Source organism: Ranitomeya imitator, chromosome 6 (genome assembly GCF_032444005.1).
Source record: "Ranitomeya imitator isolate aRanImi1 chromosome 6, aRanImi1.pri, whole genome shotgun sequence".
NCBI classification, from domain to species: Eukaryota; Metazoa; Chordata; class Amphibia; order Anura; family Dendrobatidae; genus Ranitomeya; species Ranitomeya imitator.
Genome location: NC_091287.1, coordinates 171318513 through 171341273, shown reverse-complemented (window position 1 = coordinate 171341273; position 22761 = coordinate 171318513). Strand labels below are relative to the sequence as shown.

Genomic DNA, 22761 nt, shown 5'->3' with positions numbered 1-22761 from the left:
AGCTAAACACTAAGGCCATGTTCACACGTTCCTGATTTCCCTGCTGTTTTTTCTGCACTAAAAACCGCAGCTCTTGGCAGAAAACGCAGGTGCGTTTTTTGGTGCGTTTTTGGTGCGTTTTTTGATGCGTTTTTTGATGCGGTTTTTAGTGCGGTTTTTTATGCAGTTTTCTCTGCAGAGTCTGTGTGTTTTCTAGGAAGTTTTTTTAGGGTTAAAATGGCTAAAAATACCCTAACCCTACCCCTAACCCTAACCCTAACCCTACCCCTAACCCTAACCCTACCCCTAACCCTACCCCTAACCCTAACCCTACCCCTAACCCTACCCCTAACCCTAACCCTACCCCTAACCCTACCCCTAACACTACCCCTAACCCTAACCCTACCCCTAACCCTACCCCTAACCCTAACCCTAACCCTACCCCTAACCCTACCCCTAACCCTAACACTACCCCTAACCCTAACCCTACCCCTAACCCTAACCCTACCCCTAACCCTAACCCTACCCCTAACCCTAGTTCTAACTGTAGTGGGGAAAAAAAAAATTCTTTATTTTATTATTGTTACTACCTATGGGGGTGATAAAGGGGGGGGTCATTTACCTTTTTTTTATTTTGATCACTGTGAGGTTATCACAGTGATCAAAATGTGCCTGGAACGAATCTGCCGGCCGGCAGATTCGGCGGGCGCACTGTGCATGCGCCCGCCATTTTGGAAGATGGCGGCGCCCAGGGAGAAGATGGCCGGACAGACACCGGGAGGCCCGGTAAGTATAAGGGGGGGAGATGAGGGCACGGGGGGGGGGCATCAGAGCACGGGGGGGGTGGCATCGGAGCATGGGGGGGTGGGATTGGAGCACGGGGGGGCAGCCACACTCCGCCCACGCACTTCCTGCTGCAGCGGTTCTGCACCACAAACCGCAGAAAACCCGCAGATATTTTTTTCGTCTGCGGGTTTTACTGCGGGTTTGACCTCACAATGGAGGTCTATGGGTGCAGAACCGCTGCAGTTCTGCACAAAGAAGTGACATGGTACTTCTTTTTTACCGCAGCTATTCAGCGCGGCTTTTTTAGTGCATTTCCGCATCATGTGCACAGTGGTTCCTGTTTTCCAAAGGGTACATTGTACTGTACCCTGCATGGAAAACAGCTGCGGACCCGCAGCGGCAAAATCGCGGCGGTTCCGCAGTTAAAAACGCACTGTGTGAACATGGCCTAAGAGGTAAGGCCATCTCTCTGCATCTCAAACCCTATAGTATTGAACCCTATAGAATCAAAACCTATAGAATCTCCCCAGAGAACAAGCACAATATAAAATAAGCAACATGGAAAGAAATAACATTTTGGACAATGAGAATCCCAGCACTATAGCTAAGCCCCCTATAGAGGTCAGTGCCGCAGCCCTAGCAGATGGCAGGGTCTCAGGCGTCAAGGAGATAACATATCCCAGAGATCACAAGAGCATGAGAGAAAAAAAGGCCATAAAACATTCCATCATCAAAGATGAACCAGAAACTCTCTTTGCAGACTTTACTAAGAAAGAGAATTGAAAGACAAATTACCTCTTCTATAGTGAGCAGTCTGAGGCATGGCACACAGCCTTGTGCAAATACTATAAAAACATTCTAAAAGGTGGCATCAACAGGGGCCGACAAATCAGAGTAAAAGGCCCACAAAATGAGGATGTCTCAATCCCCTTTAATCTATACCACTCTGGCATAATAGTCATACAGGGCAATGAAGACAACCTTGAGGCATTTGAGGAAATCTTCCCTCATATCAAAGTCAGGGCTCAAAAATATAAAATAGTAAAGCCAGCACGTAGAAAGAGTGATGGGCCCACACATACAAAAAAGACCACCAGGGACCCCCCGCAGCGCAAAGCCCTAATAATGCACTCCCCTCATTGGACACCCTAAGAGAATGCCTGTCTCAGCTGGAGAGGGACTTCACACTGCTTAAGGAACATCCAGGGCCTGAACACCTCAGCCTTCGGATACAAGACTAATGACCCAGACTTTAACCAAAGACTGAAAGACATTGATATACAGATCCTCCTTGAAACATGGACTAAGGCCAATAATGAATCCTATGTCCCCACCGGATACAGGGAATTCTCTGTCTCCGCCCTGAAAAACAAAAACATCAAACAGGACCGGAGCTCAGGAGGAATATTAGTATGGTACAAAGAAGAGCTCCATGAACATATCAGAGCAGTGAAGAGAGGAGACAGCCACATCTGGATAAGAATAAGCCGCTCCATCCTCTAATCCGGGGCCGACATCTACCTCTGTGCATTGTACGTAGCTCCTCCAGAGTCTCCATACTTCAACCCAGACAGCTTTGAGACCCTAAAGACTGAAGCTGCCCATTTCCAGACTCTTGGCAATGTTCTCATCTACGGAGACCTCAACGCAAGAACGGGAAGAGAAAGAGACTACCTGACCACTGATGGAAACATCTATATAATTGGAGCAGATACCGACTGTGACAACCCAGTGCACACCGACAGGAACAGCTATGATTGCACAGTTAATAAAAGCGGCAGAATGCTGTTGAACCTATGCTGAAGCCTTGCACTTCGTATCCTCAATGGCCGCGCCAAGGGAGACTCACTGGGAAGACATATCCTATACTCCCATGTGGGCAGCAGTGTGATAGACTATGCCATCACAGATATGGACCCTACAAATATTGGCGCCCTTATAGTCACCCCACAAACACATCTGTCAGACCATAACCAACTGCTCCTATACATCAAATCCACAAAGAAATCACCCTCCCAAACCCTGCAAAAGACCGGCCTCTTTAGCCTGCCACCATCCTTCAAATGGTCAAAGATGTCGGCCCCAAAATACAAAGATGCCATCAACAGACCAGAGATCAAGGAGAAGCTCCAATGCTTCCATAATAACGTGTATGAACTTAATCCAGAAGGAGTACACCTAGCTGTAAGAGACCTTAACGACATTCTATATGCCATGGCACAAAATGTCTGACCTGAAAAGAAGCATCAACAAGAGACCGAGTAAACAAAATCCCAACAACTGGTTTGACAAAGAATGCAAGACCATATGGAAGGCCCTAAGAATGGCCTCAAATAAAAAAACACAGAGACCCCAACAACCCCACTCTGAGAGAAGCCTACCACACCGTACAACGAAATTACAAAGCCATTCTCAGAAAGAAAAAGCAAAATGACATCTCTACCAAACTCCTCCAACTCCAAGATGCCCTTGAAGACAACAAATTTTGGGAACTGTGGAATCACCTTGGATCCAACCAGAAAAGCAACAGCCTCCACATCCAGAGCGGCAACATCTGGCTCCAGTACTTCAAGGACCTCTACAATGACATCCCAAGTGAAGACATGAACCTGGCACAAAAAGAGCATGTGAAAAAACTGAAAGATATGGAGGAAAAGTTCAAAGATTTCTAAAAATCTTCTGGATACACCAATCACACGGACAGAAATAACAGAAAGGATCACACAAATAAATGGTAAAAAAGTCCAGATGGGGTCCTCCCAGAAATGCTGAAATACAGCCCTCCAGACATCCAGGCTGCGATAACAAAACTATTTAATATTGTACTGCAGGCCGGCTGCTTCCCCAAAAACTGGAACCAAGGCCTCATAACCCCTACACACAAAAATGGGGACAAGTACGACCCAGGAAACTACTGAGGGATATGTGTAAGCAGCAACCTGGGTAAACTCTTTAAGGCTACGTTCACATTAGCGTTGTGCGCTGCTGCGTCGGCGCCGCAAAGACTACGCACGCAAAAACGCGCCAAAACGCACGCAAAAACGCTGCGTTTTGCGACGCATGCGTCGTTTTTTGCCAAAATTTGGACGCAAGAAAAATGCAACTTGTTGCGTTTTCTTGGTCCGACGCTTGCGGCAAAAAAGACGCATGCGTCGCACAATGCAACAAACAAAAACGCATGCGTCCCCCATGTTAAATATAGGGGCGCATGACGCATGCGTCGCCGCTGCGTCGCCCGACGCAAACTAGCATAACGCTAATGTGAATGTTACCTAACTGCATCCTGAACAAGAGGATCTTCACCTTCCTCACCGAGCACAACGTCCTCAGCAAGAGCCAAGCAGAGTTCATTCCAAACCACCGCACCACTGACCACATATACACTCTGCACAGCCTCATCAAGAGCCACATCCACAATGCAAAGAACGGGAAAGATAGACGCTTGTTTTGTGGACTTCAAGAAGGCCTTTGACTCAGTGTGGCACCCATGACTATTCCTAAAACTGCTGGGGAGTGGAATAGGAGGCAAAACATATGATGTCATCCGAAGCTCCTACACTGAGAACAGTTGCAGTGTGAAGGTCAACGGAAGGAGGACAGCCTATTTCCAACAGAGTCGAGGAGTGAGACAGGGCTGCAGCCTCTGTCCAACGCTCTTTAACATTTACAACAATGAGCTGGCAGTGGCCCTAGAGTCCTCCTCAGCACCAGTACTCACCCTCCATGACACCCAGGTGAAATTTCTGCTGTATGCAGATGACCTCGTGCTGTTATCACCAACTGAGAAAGGCCTCCAAGATCATCTGAAAATCCAAGAGACCTTCAGCAGCACATGGGCACTGAAAATCAACGAGAAAATAACTAATATCATGGTGTTCCATAAAAGAAAGCAAAAACCCATTGGCCATCCTACCTTTATGATAGACAACCGTCCACTTACAGAAACCAACAGGTACACTAATACTCCACAGTGAGGGACACTCACTTCAAGAGACTGTCTGATCTCCTCCCAGACTTCACCTCCATGGAGGAGGAAGAGAAACTGCCGATAATACTGTGGGAAGAGGGAAGTGCAGTGTCCGTAACAGCAAAATATGTCAGTGCCTGCCACAGACTAAGAGGAGCCTGATATGTCATGGACTCCTGTACCCCAACACTGGACATATCCCTATCCCCCGACTAAAGAGCCTGATATGTCATGGACTCCTATACGCCACCCTGGAAACATCCCCTATCCTCTAAAAGGAGTCTGATATACCCTGGACCTCTATATGCCTCCCTCCCCCACCCCCGTATTTTTACCATATGCTTTGACAATGCTAACAGTACTTAGTCCTGCCAATAAAGCTCATTTGAATTGAATTGAATTGAGTAGATAAACACTAGTGATGAGCAAACGTGCTTGAATAAGGTCTTATCCAAGCCAAGCATGCCCTGTTGCTAACCAAGTTTTTTCAGCGTGCTCGAAAAATATGTTAAAGTCACTGTGGCTGCATGTCTCGTAGCTGTTCAACAGCCACAACACATGCAGGGATTCCCTGCTTGTTGGGCAATCCGTGCATGTGTTGTTGCTGTCTAACAGCCACGAGACATGTAGCGCGGGGACCCAAACATATTTTTCGAACACGCCGAAGACACTCGGTTAGCACCCGAGAATGCTCAGATAACAGCTTATCCGAGCACGTTCGCTCATTACTAATTGACACATGTAATAATAAAATTCATCTGTGTGAATAACAATCCTCTAAGAAAAGTGGTAGTGATTTAACATTTCTTTGAGGCCCATCATCTTAAATAGATTTCAAAGTGTGACTTACTGTATGTAAGAACAGATGTGTGAAGACTTCTATTAATACATAATATATAGAGAATATATACGAACCACTTCTGAGAAGTAATAATTAAAAAACTAGTTTTAAATCAAATATAATAAAAGGCTTCTGTGCTGAAGACGTATATGTTATCCCTATACATTTGTGTGGCTCATTGAAAGATGTATTCACAAACTCACATATTGTTCTGGTGTATTTGTTCTACACCCTGGAAAAGCACAATGTTTAATTATATGGTTTCAATAGAAGGAGGAGCCGCATGTTATCTGCTAAGATAATACAAGTATATTAATCAAATTCCCAGAAAGCAGTAGAAAGTATGCACATGAATCAGATGCAGACTTCTAAGGATTTTGTTAGCTTCAAATTCCATGTCTATAAAAGCCACTCAGAGGAAAACCTACATTATTCAGCAGTTGTTACTGTATAATAGTCTTTGCATTGGTTATAATAATAAGGCAAACATAGTAGAGAACCCTGAGGCTCTATAATGTAGAACCTAAGGGACTCTGTATGCTGCATTATAATGTTATGCCAGTGACTGAGTTTGGAAGATTTTTAATTCTGACAGATTTCTATGGAATTAAGCTCCAACCCCTCTTAGGTGCCTCTTTAAAAATCATGTGCATTTGGTGTTATAACAAAGACATATACCTTTAACCCCTTTACTCCCAAAGGTGGTTTGTATGTTAATGACCAGTCCAATTTTTACAATTCTGACATTTTTTCCATGACATATTGTACTTCATGATAATGGTAAAATTGATTTGTATGACTACCGTTTAAAATACGCAGAAGTGACAACATTCTAAAAACTGGAGGCACGGCAGAGCTCGGAAAGGAAGGAGAGCCATTTGACTTTTTGAATGCAAAATTTGCTGGAACAATTGGCGGACGCCATGTCGCATTTGGAGAGCCCCTGAACAGTGAAAATCTCCCACAAGTGAATCTATTTTGGAAACTAGACCCCTCTGGTGCTTCACAGGTCTAGATTTGTTGTGAGCACATTGAACCCTCAGATGCTTCAAATGAGTTTATAATGTTGAGTCGTAAAAAAAAAATCTAATTTTCCCCACAAATATATTTCTAGCCCAATATATTACATTTTCGTAAGGGCAGCAGGAGAAATTGCACCATAAAGTTTGTTGTGCAATTTATCCTGAGTATGCCGATACCCCATATGAGAGAGAAAACTACTGTTTGGAAGAACGGCAGGGTTCGAAAGGGAAGGAGCGTCATTTGACTTTTTGAACGTAAAATTTCCTGGAATCATTAGCGGACTTCATGTCCCAATTTTAGAGCCCCTGATGTGCCTAAACAGTAGAAACCCCCCACAAGTTACCCCATTTTGGCAACTAGACCCCTCATGGAATGTATTTAGATGTGTGGTGAGCACTTTGAACCCCCAGGTGCTTATCAAAAGTTTAGAACATTGAGCCATGAAAATAATAAAATCACATTTTCCTCACAAAAATGTTATTTTATCCCCAAGTTTTGTATTTTCATAAGGGTAACAGGAGAAATTGCACCATGCAATTTGTAGTGCAATTTCTCCTGAGTATTCTGATACCCCATATGTGGGGGAACACTACTTTTGAAGCACAGTGCAAAGCTCAGAAGGGAAGAGGCTCCATAATGGAGTTCAGATATTGCTGGAATAGTTTGAGGGTGCCATGTCACATTGGTAGAGCCCAAGGTACCAAACAACAGAAATTCCCAACTAATTCATATAGGGGTGCAGTGATCATATTGACACCACATGTTCCCCACAAAATGTTATACCATTGAGTGATGAAGAAGGAATAAATTACATTTTTACCACTAAAATGTTGTTTTAGCCCCAAGTTTTTAATTTTTGTAAGGGCAAATAGGACTTTTTTTTACATCAAACTGAGATCCATTTTTTTTCTGAGTGCCCAATACCCTACATGTAATTAGGAAATATTTTTTCAGGCACAGTGCAAAGCTCAGAAGGCAAGGAGGGCCAGATTTTACAGTTGTGGTTTGCCGGAGCCATGACCACTGGGAGAGCCCATGAGGTGCCAGAACAGCAGACCCCCTCATAAGTGACCCAATTTTACAAATTACACCTCTCAATGAATTCATCTAGGGGTGCAGTGATCATATTGACAGCGTGGGTGTGTCACAGAATTTTGTACCATTTGGCAGTGAAGAAAAAATAACTACATATTTACCACCAAAATTTAGCTTAAGCCCCAGATTTAAAATTTTCACACAAGTGGGTAAAAAGGGCACCAAAATTTGTCTGAAAATTTCTACTGAAAGTGGTAATACTCCACATGTGGTTTGCATTACTACTTAGTCATACAGAGAGACTCGGGAGGAACGGAGCTCTATTGGCCTCCTGGAGCGCAGATGTTCTTAGAAAAGTTTGTAGACTCAATATACAAAGCCTCTAACTGCTAGAAGAGTAGAATCCCCCCTCAAATGACCCCATTTTGGAAACTATACCCTTTGGGATTTTATCTACAGGTGTTGTGATGAATTTGACTCCATGGGTATTTTCCAGAAACAAGCAGCAATGATTGTTGTTGAGTGAAAATTGCAAACTGCCATTGTAGTAGACCAGTACACTGTAGTGACCAGTATGTTGCAGTCACCAGTAAATTATGCCCAGCCCATGTTACTAAAGACATGCACCCGTAAGTTAGGCAGGCTCTCATTGCATCAGAAATGCCAGACGTAGATGGAAAATGGGGTTTAGGTACACTTTGGGGCTCCGAAGGAATGGGGCATTTGGATTGAGGGCAGAGAATTTGATCCATTCGGGAAGAGGCAGCATGAGTTTCTCTGAACTCCGTCTGGCCTCTGTTCAGAAGTGCACAAACTGTGGCCGACTGCACTTTTATGCAATCGTAAAAAGACGGACACCGCCGGATCACACGTCAGACGGCATCCATAGTGCCTCCATCTGCCTCATTATAGGGAATCTTCCTCCAGAAATTCTGTCTGAATCACGTATTTTATGCAGTTCCTCGTGCGGTATAAGTGATTAGGTGACTTTATTCTTCGGGTCGGTGCGATTACAGCTATACTAGATTCATATCTGTTATGTTTGGCTGCTGTCATATACTAGAAGACTTTTTTATTGAAAAACATAGTTGTCATGGTCCAGTCCAGAGTTTATTTTCTGCTTTCCTCTCTCAGGACTGGTCATGCAGGGGTTAATCTCCTGCCTTTGACTTGTATTCACGTGTATGACCCCGGCTTGTGTATGACCCCGGCTTGTCTCTGACCCCGTCTCTTGGCATCCGTCTCTGCTGCTACGTTCTCTGTCTGGCTTTTTGTTTCTCTGGCTTGTACCCCGACCACGTCTTCCGTCTCATGTTTTCTGATCCCACGCTCATGTTTGGTTGTTTGACCCTCAGCTTAATATTTTAACTATGTGTATTGGGCTCCTACTTGTACTTCTGTTCTTGATCATTTCTGACTCAGTTCGTCTGACCACTCTCTCATTACCTGTGACACCTGTGTTGTTGCTATGTGTTACTACACTTAGTGTTTAACCTCTCTTCCCTCACCAGCTCCCTCTGGTGGAGTTTTCATTACATCATCACTAACCTTACAATTAAATGGAATTTTGCATTTTTTTTTCTCTGGTCATGGATCCGCTGCATAACTTCACGGATCAAGTGTCCAGTTTGACGCAGATGGTGAGATATTTTTCTGTGAAACATCAGTTCCTTGTCACGTTTCATACTTACAGAAAAAACTGACTGAGACTGTTAAGACAATGCAGGGAAACAACTCTCATATTGTTAGTCTACCTGATGACTCTGTGGATGTTCTTTTGTACTCTCTGGAACCTTCGGTTAAACTTCCAGACACGTTTTCTGGCGAAAAATATAAATTTCATATATTCAAGGAGAGTTGTAAATTATGTTTTTTTCTTAGACCTCGATCTTCTGGGGATGAGACTCAGCGGGTAGGGATTATTATCTCCTTACTTAGGGAGGTTCCCCAATCCTGGGCTTTCTCTCTGCCCCCTACTGCCCCTGAATGGAGGACGGTAGATCTTTGAGGCCCTAGGACTTATCTTTGACGAACTAACCGTGTTAGGGTGGCAGAGGACACCATGATGGGTCTGGTTCATGGGAAGCCGAATGGTATAGTTCTGAGTTCCATAGATGGTCCACTGAGGTGTCTTTGGATGACTCCGCACTGAGATGTCTATTCAGAAAGGGACTGTCAGATTGCTTGAAGGATGCTCTGGCACTCCATCCACCTCCCAGCTCTTTGGAGGAGGCTATGACTCAGGCTATCGGTAGTGATCGGAGGCTACGGGAGAGAGGTGTTACACAACGAGGGATTCCATTGTTCCCTGCTAACCCTGATGTTTTGCTTCCGTCTGAACCTATGAAGGTGGGAGCCACCAACCTCCAGGAGAAAGAGAGGAAATTGCAGTGTGGTGAAAAGCTGTTTTTAAACTGCGGAGATCCCGGACATTGGAAAAAGGACTGCCCCTCCTGTCCACCGTCTAACAATCGGCTGAGTCTGGGTGATCATTGTGGAGGTCACTCAGAATCTCAGGTACCTTTTTCTTCACTTGCAAAGATACTGTTAAAGGTGGAACTTGGTGTTGAGAACGGCTTTGTGCATACTTCGGCTTTTGTAGACTGTGGGTCATCCCTGAACCTGATTGACTCTAAGCTGGTGGCCCGCTGTAGATTAGAGACAGTTAGGTTGGAGACTCCCTTAAAAATTTGTGGTTATTGACTCTACAACTCTCACAAAGGATGGTCTCCATTTCATTTCTAAAAGAATTCGCCCTCGGGGTGGGGGCCCTGCACCAGGAGAGCATGTCATGCTTTGTTTTGGATAACCTCCCTGTTGGCCTGGTGTTGGGGTTTCCCTGGTTGCAACGGCATAACCCGGTTATTGACTGGGGGTCCCGGGATATTGGTAAATGGGGACCTAGTTGTTCTGAAAATTGTCTTGCTACTGTGTCTGTGTCATCCGTCAGTCTGGAGGGTATTCCGTAGTACCCTATAGGACTTTGAGGATGTGTTCTCTGAAAAGCAGGCTGCGGATCTACCACAACACCGCCCATTCGATTGTGCCATTGATCTTGTTCCCAGTGCCAAATTGCCCAAAGCCCACCTGTACAATCTCTCCGGCCCTGAGCGGGCTGCTATGAAGGAGTATATCTCTGAAAGTCTCCATAAAGGGCATATTCAGCCATCTGTCTCTCTCGTGGTGGCGGGGTTCTTTTTTGTAAAAAAAAAAAAGATGGTGGTTTACACCCATGCCTCGATTTTCGAGAACTGAATAAGATCACAGTGAGAAACACTTATCCTCTCCCACTTATACCTGATTTGCACAATCAATTGTTGGGATCCAGGTGGTTTTCTAAGTTGGACCTCAGGGGAGCATACAATCTCATCCGAATGTGGGAGGAGGGTGAGTGGAAAACTGCGTTTCTCACCTCTGAGGGTCTGTTTGAAAATTTGGTCATGCCGTTCGGTTTGACTAACGCACCAGCAGTATTCCAGAATTTCATTAACCATGTTTTTTCTGACTTTATTGGATGCCTTGTGGTAGTTTATCTTGATGATATACTCATATATTCCTCTGATAGACTAAGTCACATGAGTCATCTTCGTGCGCCTTCATTTCAAGAAAATTTATGATGTGAGTAACCAGGAGTTATTGGCCATTAAATCGGCATTTGAAGAATGGAGGCATTTTTTGGAGGGGGCGGTCCATTGTATCACTGTCATTACTGATCACAAGAACCTGTCTTACATCGAGTCCACCAAACGTTTAACTCCGAGACAGGCAAGGTGGTCACTTTTTTTCCCTGATTTCAGTTTTCCATCACTTTCAGACCAGGGTCCAAGAATGTGAAGACAGATGCCTTGTCTCGCAGCCTAGATCTAGTATCACCTCCTGAGCCTCCTTCCTCCATTCTTCAGCATGGGGTGGTGGTGGTTGTGGTGTTCCTGAGATTGGAACAGGAGATTCGTGAGGCTCAATCTCTAGCTCCGTCATCCATACCTGAAAATAAGCTCTTTGTGCCTGTCCAGTATCAGTTAAGGGTGCTTTGGGAGTTCCATGACTCTGCTCTGATTGGGCATCCTGGAATCTCGGCAACTCGTAAAGCTATCATTAGGCTGTTTTGGTGGCCCTCGTTGACTTCTGACATCATTGTGTTTGTGCCATCCTGTGAGACTTGTGCCCGCCAAAAACCTCCCGCAACCGGCCGGCTGGGGAATTGGTGCCACTGCCAATTCCGGATAGACCATGGACTCATCTGTCCATGGATTTTATCACTGATCTTCCCCCCTCTAATAGCAAAACTGTGATCTGGATAGTTGTTGATAGGTTCAGTAAACAAGCACATTTTGTACCATTAACGGGCCTCCCTAATGCTGAGACTTTATCTAAACTATTCATTGAGCATGTGATCTGGTTGCATGGTGTGCCTGTCAGTGTGGTGTCTGATAGAGGGGTACAATTCGTGGCAAAATTCTGGAGGGCTTTTTGTAAAAGGCTGGGCATCAGTGTGACCTTTTCATCGGCCTATCATCCTGAGACCAACAGTCAGACTGAAAGGACCAATCAGTCTTTGGAGCAGATTTTACGGTGTCTTGTCACATCTAGGCAAAATGATTGGTGCTCTGCAATACCTATAGCAGAATTCACTTTCAATAATAGTGTCAATCAGTCCACTGGTACTTCTCCATTCTTCTGCAACTATGGGTTTCACCCTCACTTTGGTGAGTTTTCCTGGCTGGATTTGGGGTGTCCAGGGGCTGATTCGGCCTTTCTGCAGTTGGGGGAGGTCTGGAGGGAGGTTCAGAGAAACATTGGGGAGACTCAGGTCAAATATAAATTTTTTGTGGATAAACGACGTTCTGTGGGGCCGGCTTATCAGGTGGGGGATAAGGTATGTTATCCACCAAAAATATAAGGCTGAGAATTCCCTCTGCTAAGTTGGGTCCCAAGTTTATTGGTCCGTGTGAAATTTTAGAGGTGATTAATCCTGTGGCCTTTCACCAGTGTTTGTCTCCATCGTTGCGGATCCCCAATGTGTTCCATAAGGCACTTCTGAAGCCATCGGTGCCCTCCTCTGGTGAGTCTCCCTCACACTCACAGCCTGTTGTGGTAGATGGCCAGACCGAGTACGAGGTGGAATAGGTGGTGGATTCTCGTATGCTCCGCCATTCACTTCAGTACTTGGTCAATTGAAAAGGGTACGGTCGTTCCATGCTGATCGGTTGGTCCAGGCCTTTCACGCTCATCATCCAGGGAAGCCTGGGGGTCCTGTGGCCCCCCATTGACAGGGGTGTACTGTCATGGTCCAGTCCAGAAATAGATATTTTCTGCTTTCCTCTCTCGGGACTGGTCATGCAGGGGTTAATTCCCTCGGCCTCATTCTTGAGCTAGCTGGGCTATTTCAGTCCATCACAGCCTGCTGACCAGTGTTATTGATAGCGCAAGCTTCCAGTTTAGAGCCTCCGACCCTTGTTCCTTGGTGATCATCTTGCCGTTGACTTGTATTCATGTGTATGACCCTGGCTTGTCTCTGACCCCGTCTCTTGTTATCTGTCTCTGCTGCTGCATTCTCTGTTTGGCTGTGCTGTTGCTATGTGTTGCTATGCTTAGTGCTTAACCTCTCTTCCCTCACAAGCTCCCCCTAGTGAAGGTTCCACTACAATAGTTTTTGCATTACCACATTTTCAGAGCTATAAATTTTCCATATTTTGCCCTACCGGGTCATGTGAGGGCTTGTTTTTTTGTGGGACAAGTTGATGTTTTTATTGGCACCATTTTCAGTCACATGACATTTTTTAATCGCATTCTATTATGATTTTTGTAAGGCAGAGTGCACAAGACAGCAATTCGGGATTTTTTTTGGGGGGGGTTATGCTGTTCCATGTGTGATAAAATTGATAAGGCAGTTAGGCCGTTTTATTCGTTACAGTGTACCTCATTTATATAGTTTTACACGTTTTGGCGCTTTTACACAATAAAAACTATTATATAGAAAAAGTAATTATTTTTGCATCACTTTATTCCGAGACCTATAACTTTTTAATTTTTCTGCTGATGGAGCTGAATGGTGGCTTGTTTTTTGTGGTACGCTTCTTAAGGACCGCAAACACAGAGATACGCACAATCATTGTAAGCAATGGTGCTACGCAAATGTCAGGTTTTTCACATGGACCATGCGTCTGTGTAAAAAACCCGCAGACATGTCAGGTTTTTTGTACAGCACAGACAAATGCATGCCACACACCTGCACACTGATGACACACGGATGACATCCATGTGTCATTAGCGTTACACAGGGCAAGTAGAGAGCGTGAGGATAAGCACCAGATTTGGAGCATCTTAAGGATGTGCCAATTCTGTTGTGGCTGAGGGCTGATGTTGTTAGCCTGGGGGGGGGGGATATCTCTTAAACCTTCCCAGGCTATAAATATTAACCCACAGGTGTCTGTTTAGCCTTTCCTGGTTTGAATTTATGAGGGGACCCTACATCATTTTTTTCTGGGATTCCCGTAAATTGACCAGGAGAGGCTAATCAAAAAGCTGTGAGCTGTTATTAATAGTCTGGGAACCTTACGGGGTATTGACCCTTGTCCCAGATTATTAGCATTAGTCCCCAGCCATGGGCTTTCCCTCTGCTGGTTATGAAAATTGCACAGGGACCCACAACAATTTTTTTTTATTTTTTTATTTTACACATGAGGTACACAGTTGCAGCTAATTGGAATAATTTTCTAGGAGAAACTCTTAATTTTTTCTGGAACAATTTCAATGGTTCCAACATTTTCGGCCATGGCTGTATGACACAAGAGGGTATGTTGGAAGGTAAAAAAAAAAATCCAGAAACATAGCAGTGTAGCTATGCCAGTTTGTAATTTGAAAGAAGAGAAGTAAAGCTATGTGAGAAAAGTTTTGAAACAAACTGTCTAATCTATAGTTGTAAGGTGCTGAATAGTCTGGAAGAAAAGTCAATGTGTTTCAGCTAAAGCAACTTCACATTATGTCTTAAAATAGAATTATGGATGAGAACATAAAAATCTCTACATACTTACTATTGGCATACAGGTAATATAGATTGGAAAAGAAGAGTAGAAAATGTATAGGAGAAGATAAAAAAAACAGTATTTCTGTACCTTGTTTGGATGTGGAAGTTGTTTGTAGTGCCTGTGTGCTCATAATCATGGACCGCAGCAGCAAAAATCATGGCAAATATTTCCAGTTCTGTAAGCCAATGCTAAAATGCAATAAGAGATAGGTGAAATTCATGGTAAAATACTGATGATAGTTATTAATATATATCCAGATAACCAGTATACAGTGGAAAATTCAAATGTTACTCATACACATTCAATATATAATATAATTATATGTAAAAAAAAATTACTAGTTACATTTTTACTATTGATATGACCAAATAAAAACGTAGGAAATAACTTGGAGCTGATCTGAGTATGACAAAATTTTGTAGTAGAAGGCTCCATGAGTGCTTGCTTGGATAACTTGAAAGTAATGTTTCCATTTGCAGCAATGCTGCCTTTTTGCACATGTTCTGAGCTCTATTGCATTTTTATAGCAATTTCTAATCCATTTTTGGTGAATATTTGACACACTGTATTTTTTTTTTACTATACAAAAAATTGTAAATCTTCAATTAAAACACAATTGCGATTTTAAGCATCTTTAAGTCTTCGAATAGAAGATTTTGGAGAAATAATACATCAGAAAATGCACAGCTACACTGCATCTTTAAACATGCAGTGGGCATGATTTTGAATTTCTGCTTGAACTGCTAGGCTATGTTCACACATTGCAGTTTTGCTGCATTTTCTAATGCAAATTTTAATCTGTGTTAAAGCTGCTTACAAAAAGCAGGTTTTGCTCAGTATTTATTGTGTTTTTTGCTGTGTTTTTATAGCTGTACTCTTATTGATGCGTTTTTACTGTCTTTTGTGCATGACGATAAAGTTTAGTGGCCCAAAAAAAACCATGATTTAACTTCCTTAGGTTTTTGCAGCAAAAACTGATACCTGAGTTTTTTGCTCCATTTTTGCACTTAGGCTACGTTCACACTAGCGTTGTGCGCCGCTGCGTCGGCGACGCAACGCACAACGCACGCAAAAACGCGGCAAAACGCACGCAAAAATGCTGCGTTTTGCGACGCATGCATCGTTTTTTGCCAAAAATCGGACGCAAGAAAAATGCAACTTGTTGCGTTTTCTTGGTCCGACGCTTGCGGCAAAAAAGACGCATGCGTCGCACAACGCAACAAACAAAAACGCATGCGTCCCCCATGTTAAATATAGGGGCGCATGACGCGTGCGTCGCCGCTGCGTCGCCCGACGCTAACCCGACGCACACTAGCATAACGCTAGTGTGAACGTAGCCTTACTCACTCTTTCCTATGGATGAAAAAACTTTGCAGATGTGCTGAAAAAAACATTGAAAGGAGTAACATGCTGCAGTTTTCAAGAGCAGCAGTTTTCCAGATCATTCAGGAAAATAAAAACAATGTGTTTGCATGAGATTTCTGAAATGTCATAGGCTTTGCTGGTACTGTAAAACACGGCTTAAAAATTGCATTAAAAATGCAGCAAACAATTATGCAAATTCTCAAGAAAAATAAAATGTAATGGAAAAAACAGAACACTGGATGGATGCACCAACTAGATGGGTCATACTCGACTGCCGTTCCTGGGGCAGACAACAGCAAATCCTCGCCATGCACTGTGTGTCTGCTGGGAAGATTGACTAGCCAGAAGTCACACAGTATGACATCATACTTTTCATTTTAGACTAGACAAACCCTTTAATATGCTATTCATATTTTGAAAATACATTGATTCACAATATCTTTATATACAGTGTCAGCCTTCCTTTACTATGCTCTACAGTATAAGGACGTTATATGAAATCAAATTTTGTGCCTATTATTTTTGTCTCATGAAGTATCATTACTTATTGAGTCTTGAACATACAGTAGGAATCAGAAGTTTACATACACTATATAAAAAGCCACATATGTATGTTTTTCTCAATATCTGACATGAAATCAGAATAAACCTTCCACAAGCTTCTCACAATTATTGTTTGGAATTTGGTTCCATTCCTCCTGACAAAACTGGTGTAACTGATCCAAGTTTGTAGGTCGCCTTGCTCGCACCTACCTTCTCTGCTTTGCCCATAAATTTTCAACAGGAATGAGATCAGGGATTTGTCATTGCCACTCTAAAAGATTGACTTTGTTATACTTAAGCCACTTTGTTACTATTTTGACAGTATGCTTCCGGTCATTATCCACTTGGAAGACCCATTTCCATCCAATCTTTAACTTCCTGGCTGATGTCTTGAGATGTTGCTTCAGTATTTCCACACAATCTGCTTTTCTCATGATGCCATCTATTTTGTGAAGTGCACCAGTCCCTCCTGCAGAAAAACAATCTTACAACCTGATGCTGCCACCCCTGTGTTTCACAGTTGGGATGGTGTTCTTATGCATCCAAGCTTCTCCCTTTTTTCCTCCAAACGTAACGATGGTCATTGTGCCCAAAAAGTTCCAATTTAGCTTCATCAGAAAACAGGCCATGTCTCCAAAAATGAAAGTCTTTGTTTCTGTATGCCTTTGCAAACATAAATCTGTTTTTTATGCTTCTTTTGGAGTAATGGCTTCTTCCTGGCAGAGTGGCCTTTCAGCCCATGTTGATACAGTAGTCGCTTCACTGTGGATATTGACACAATCTTACCAGCTTCTGCCATCATCTTCACAAGGTCTTTTGCTTTTGTTCATGGGTTGATATTCACATGTCGGATCAAAGTACATTCATTTCTGGGACACAGAACCCGTGTCCTTCCTGAGCTGAGCCGTGTGATGGCTGGACATTCCCATGTTGTTTGTACTTGTGTATAAGTGTTTGTACAGATGATTGGGGCACCTTCAGGTATCTTGAAATTGTACCCAAGGATGAGTCAGACTTGAGCAAGTCCACAATTCTCTTCTTGATATATTGGCTGATTTCTTGAGACTTTCTTATGATGCTACACAAATAAGAAGTATATTTCATGTGTGCATTAAATTACAGGAAAAAACAAAATCCAGCTCACCATACCGACATTCCCAAGAGCTCGGAGCACGGAACCGCTGTGTCAGGGCGTGGACGAACAGGAAAGAGAAGGAGATCCAGCTCAACGAAATAGTGAAAAATCCATTATTTATTTCACTTAAAATATAGTGAAAGGACAAAACATCAGCATAGAAAAAAATTAAAACCAAGGTCAACGCGTTTCCGGTGACTAAGCACCCTTAATCATGATTAAGGGTGCTTAGTCACCGGAAACGCGTTGACCTTGGTTTTAATTTTTTTCTATGCTGATGTTTTGTCCTTTCACTATATTTTAGGTGAAATAAATTATGGATTTTTCACTATTTCGTTGAGCTGGATCTCCTTCTCTTTCCTGCATTAAATTACATCCACAGGTTTGAATCTATTTAACTCAGATGTTGCCAGCAAATCAGAAGCTTCCAAACACATGACATCATCATATGGCCAGTCCAGAATTGTTTAAAGACATAGTAATCTTAGTGTATGCAAAGTTTTGACTTTGCAGTAAGTAATAAAAATGCCTTAAAACATTCTCTCGCTCTCTCTCTCTCTCTCATTATTCTGGCATTTGGCAAATAATAATAATTATGGTATTCCTAATTGACCTAAAATAAGAAATTAGGATTACCTGATTTCATGTCAGGATTTATTCTGATTTCATGTCAGATATTGAGAAAAACATGCATATATGTCTTTCTATCTTCTGCTTCGTTAATTCTGTGGTGTGGTGCCTCCTGTTGGTTCACCATTTTTAACCTTTTTTTTAGATAGATTATAAATGGAAACCAACCAGGTGGGAAGGTGTTTGTAAATGATTGGCCCTGCCATGAAACACTGATCGGCGGGACTTGGCTTGAACAGTAATCATATGCTGACTGTCCCTTTAATGACTCATAGCATCATATTATGTGGAGCACATAGCATACAAGTCAGATCTATAGGATACAATGCGTGAGCAGTTAAAAAAATTTAAAACCAAAAAACAGTTTCATTATGTGGCCTAGCTGTTATCTCCGTCAGACGCCTGATGTATCTGTGGTGTCCAAATCCTCGCTTTGCAAGCATACATTGCCTTTTTTTTTTGTCTGGTAGCCTTGGTCTATACATATTTAGCGGTTTAAAAAAAATAAAACCAAAAAACCGGCCACATATTTGTCAATGAAGACATATGCTGCAAATGAAATGCTGTTAGATATTGACACACAATACACACCAGTTTTTCAATTACATGATTTGTTCACACACTGCGCACAACACGATAAGCTGCGTTGTTGCATTATAACAAATTTTCCTCATAATTCATTATTCTGTTGGCTCCATAAAATAATTTGATGACTAATTGATAAATCACAATATGATCTATTATGAATGCTTTTCCAGGAGTATTTGATAATGTATTATCTAAATAGCGATTTGTCTTGATCATTATAAAACACTTAACTTCAAAATAGTGAGAATTTGTTAAATGGATGTTTACACTGTTGAACTTTCTAGATTATGGATGCATATACAGAAGCCTCCTGAGTGTTTCCAAAGTGGAGCAATTCTTACAGACTGGCTTTCGGTCCCCGGGGTTTATGCACATTTAATTAAGAAGTACTAATCTCACATGAATTTCATTAGGATGGTAGACGCTGCCTGCCTAATCTACAGTAATAATTGGTACTGCTTACTATGAACATGCCTTATAAGATATTGTCTGGAAAGTTATATCTCTTTCCAGTCTAATATGACAATAAGTCGTTTTGAGTATATACAGTAGTTATGGAAATAAACCTTAGGATAAAATATAGACATTCAGCAGTGTATCCAAATCTTTAAGGGCCAATTTAAACAAATCTATTTTTAAGATGTCAAAAAAGAGGACTGAAAATCCAGCCAGCCCATGTAGCAAAGATGTTGGCAACACAGGTGCAAAATACCAAATAGACAGCCACTCACAACCTACCAATTAATGGCCAAGATATGCAAGCTCACAACTTAACATCAAGGGTCCTCATGCTTGCGAGTCCTATCACTAATCTAGTAGCAAATGTAACCAAAAAAAGGAAAAGTCAAGCAGCACAGCCCATACTGGAACCCGGTGTGTAATAGGCTTTTAAACACTGGAAAAACTGCCGTACTCGGGAGGTGCTCGCGTATGAAAACAGAGAGAAAACCTGTAGTAACAAGAGAACAATACGCGGCAACACTCACCGAGCCTGTGGTAGGGATTCGTTTTTATTGTAGCATATATACAAGTGTCTTCACAGCACGGGGGAGTAGGACAAGGAAGGAGGTGAGCAGGGAAGGGACAACGGCTGTTTCACGCCAACACCGGCGCTTCTACGGGTCCATGCTGAGAGGACGTGACGCCCGAGGAGGTAAGTGGAAAACCACCGCCCCCTCAGCGTCAGAATCAATCAAGCTGAAACAGTGACAGGTGCAAAATAAAATTACAATTACATACATTTAAAAACATTGATGATCAAATACCTAAGGACAGTAGAGCAAAACCCCATCAATAATAACAAAGTTGCAAGCATGTGCATACAAATCTGGAAAAATGGAGGTCTCTTACAACAATAATAGAATTGCATCTCTCCTTTTTATATCTCGACTGGACAAATAAATCCCGAGAAACACGAGATATGCACAAACCACTGGCTAGGTACACATAAATATCTTTGGGGGTCAAAAATTGGATTTTTTAGACATTGCGATTGACATTCAGGAGGAGAGGTTATGCACGTCTATATTTCGTAAACCCACTGCTGTCAACTCGCTCCTGCATTTCAATAGCTTTCACCCTCCTCATATTAAGACATGACAGACATGTCAATTTTCTCATTTAGACCTGCGGGCCCTGACGCCCGTGTTCTCAAAATCCATCTAGCCTCTCGTTGTAATAACAATTTATGTAAATCCCCTCCTTGTTTGGGTAATGTAACCCTCTCAATACCCGCAAAAGTTAATATATCTGGATTACTATCATGGCATTCCCTTACATGTTGAATCAGCCTGGGTACCCCTTTTCCCGAAAGTATGGACTTATAGTGTTCCCTGAAGCATATATACAATTTCCTTATAGTCTTCCCAATGTAGAATCTTTTGCAGGGACAGAACACGTGATGAATTGTGTAACAAAATGTGAACAGGGGCCAATATTCAGGACAGAATCCTGGATATGGAACCGGGAAAATTGACTTTGCCCACATCGATAGTTGCCTTTAGGGGTTATTTGTTCTAGCCAAGTAGTTTTCTCTTTCACTAACCGATTGTGAACTAGCGTGTCTCTTATTCTCCTACCTCGTCTATTGGAAATAAGGGGTCCTCCTGCCGCTTTCTTTTCTAAGTCCCTATCTCTCTCCAACACATGCCAATGCTTTCTAATTATGGATCTAATCTCCCTATCCATCGGGCCATACTGAAAGCAAAAGGTAAATCGTTGTTGAGATACTGCACTAGGACGCCCTGGATGAGTCTGAGAGCTCACCTGTTCCATCGCATTCAATATAACATCTTCAGGATAACCCCTATCTCGAAATCGTTGACAAATGTCTAGGGACTGGATTTCGAACCCCTTGTGAGTATTGTTAACCCTTCTAGATCTCAATAGTTCACTGTATGGTAGTGATCTCTTAATATAAGGAGGGTGAAAGCTATTGAAATGTAGGAGCGAGTTGACAGCAGTGGGTTTACGAAGTATAGACGTGCATAACCTCTCCTCCTGAATGTCAATCGCAATGTCTAAAAAATGCAATTTTTGACCCCCAAAGATATAGGTAAAGGACATCCCCATAGTATTATGATAGTTCTTATGATAATCCGAAAAAGGTTTTTTCTGTAATCGCCACATTTTTGTATCTGATAGAACAAATGATTATTTATGTGTACCTAGCCAGTGGTTTGTGCATATCTCATGTTTCTCGGGATTTATTTGTCCAGTCGAGATATAAAAGGGAGAGATGCAATTCTATTATTGTTGTAAGAGACCTCCATTTTTCCAGATTTGTATGCACATGCTTGCGACTTTGTTATTAGTGATGGGGTTTTGCTCTACTCTCCTTAGATATTTGATCATCAATGTTTTTAAATGTATGTAATTGTAATTTTATTTTGCACCTGTCACTGTTTCAGCTTGATTGGTTTGGATGCTGAGGGGGCGGTTGTTTTCCACTTACCTCCTCGGGCGTCACGTCCTCTCAGCATGGACCCCTAGAAGCGCCGGTGTTGGCGTGAAACGGCCGTCGTCCCTTCCCTGCTCACCTCCTTCCTTGTCCTACTCCCCCGTGCCGTGAAGACACTTGTATATATGCTACAATAAAGACTAATCCCTACCACAGGCTCGGTGAGTGTTGCCGCGTGTTGTTCTCTTGTTACTACATAATCTAGTAGCAAAGCTTACAGCCTACCAATTAATGGAGGGGCTGCATCCTGTAGTGCATTTATTTAGAGACCTAGGCAGGAAAGTGGTGCTGCCTCTTTTTCAGCTGTATTTTTTAATTTTTGGAGGATTTTCAGTCCTCTTTTGTGGCTTTGCTACTAGATTAGTGATAGGACTTGTAAGCGTGAGAACCCTTGATGCTGGGTTGCAAGCTTGCACATCTTGGCAAAAAAAATTCCAATACCTCATATATTTTATATGTATTTTGTGCACTTTACTTTTCAGGGTGCAGCCAAGCCCAGCAAGTTGGGTCTTGTATACAGGGGTGTTCACATGGGATGCATTGAGAGAGTGCTGTCTAGCCCATCTAATCGAATAGTATGGGCGTGACTAATAGGCTGTGAACCAGACAATACGTATTACCTGCATGTGAACAGAGCCCTATACAGGCCTTTATTGTGCAAACATATACCAAGCATTCACCCCCTCCATTAACTGGTAGGCTGCGAGTGGCTGTCTATTTGGTATTTTGCACCTGTTTTGCCAACATCTTTGCTACATGGGCTGGCTGCATCCTGTAGTGCATTTGTTCAGAGAACTGGGCAGGTAAGCGGTGCTGCCCCTTTTTCAGCTGTATTTTTGAATTTTTGCATAATTTTCAGTCCTCTTTTGTGGATTTGCTACT

At 42.7% G+C, this 22761-nt stretch overlaps 1 protein-coding gene across 5 annotated transcripts in view; it reads right to left on the bottom strand.

Moving 5' to 3' along the window:
• PDE1C (phosphodiesterase 1C) overlaps positions 1-22761 on the bottom strand; it is a 1560705-nt gene that overhangs the window by 299045 nt on the left and 1238899 nt on the right. For all 5 annotated transcript variants that reach the window (XM_069730297.1, XM_069730300.1, XM_069730298.1 and 2 more), the window contains one exon: positions 14747-14847. In XM_069730297.1, the coding sequence (XP_069586398.1) occupies positions 14747-14847 (101 nt within the window). The remainder of the gene's footprint in view (positions 1-14746; positions 14848-22761) is intronic.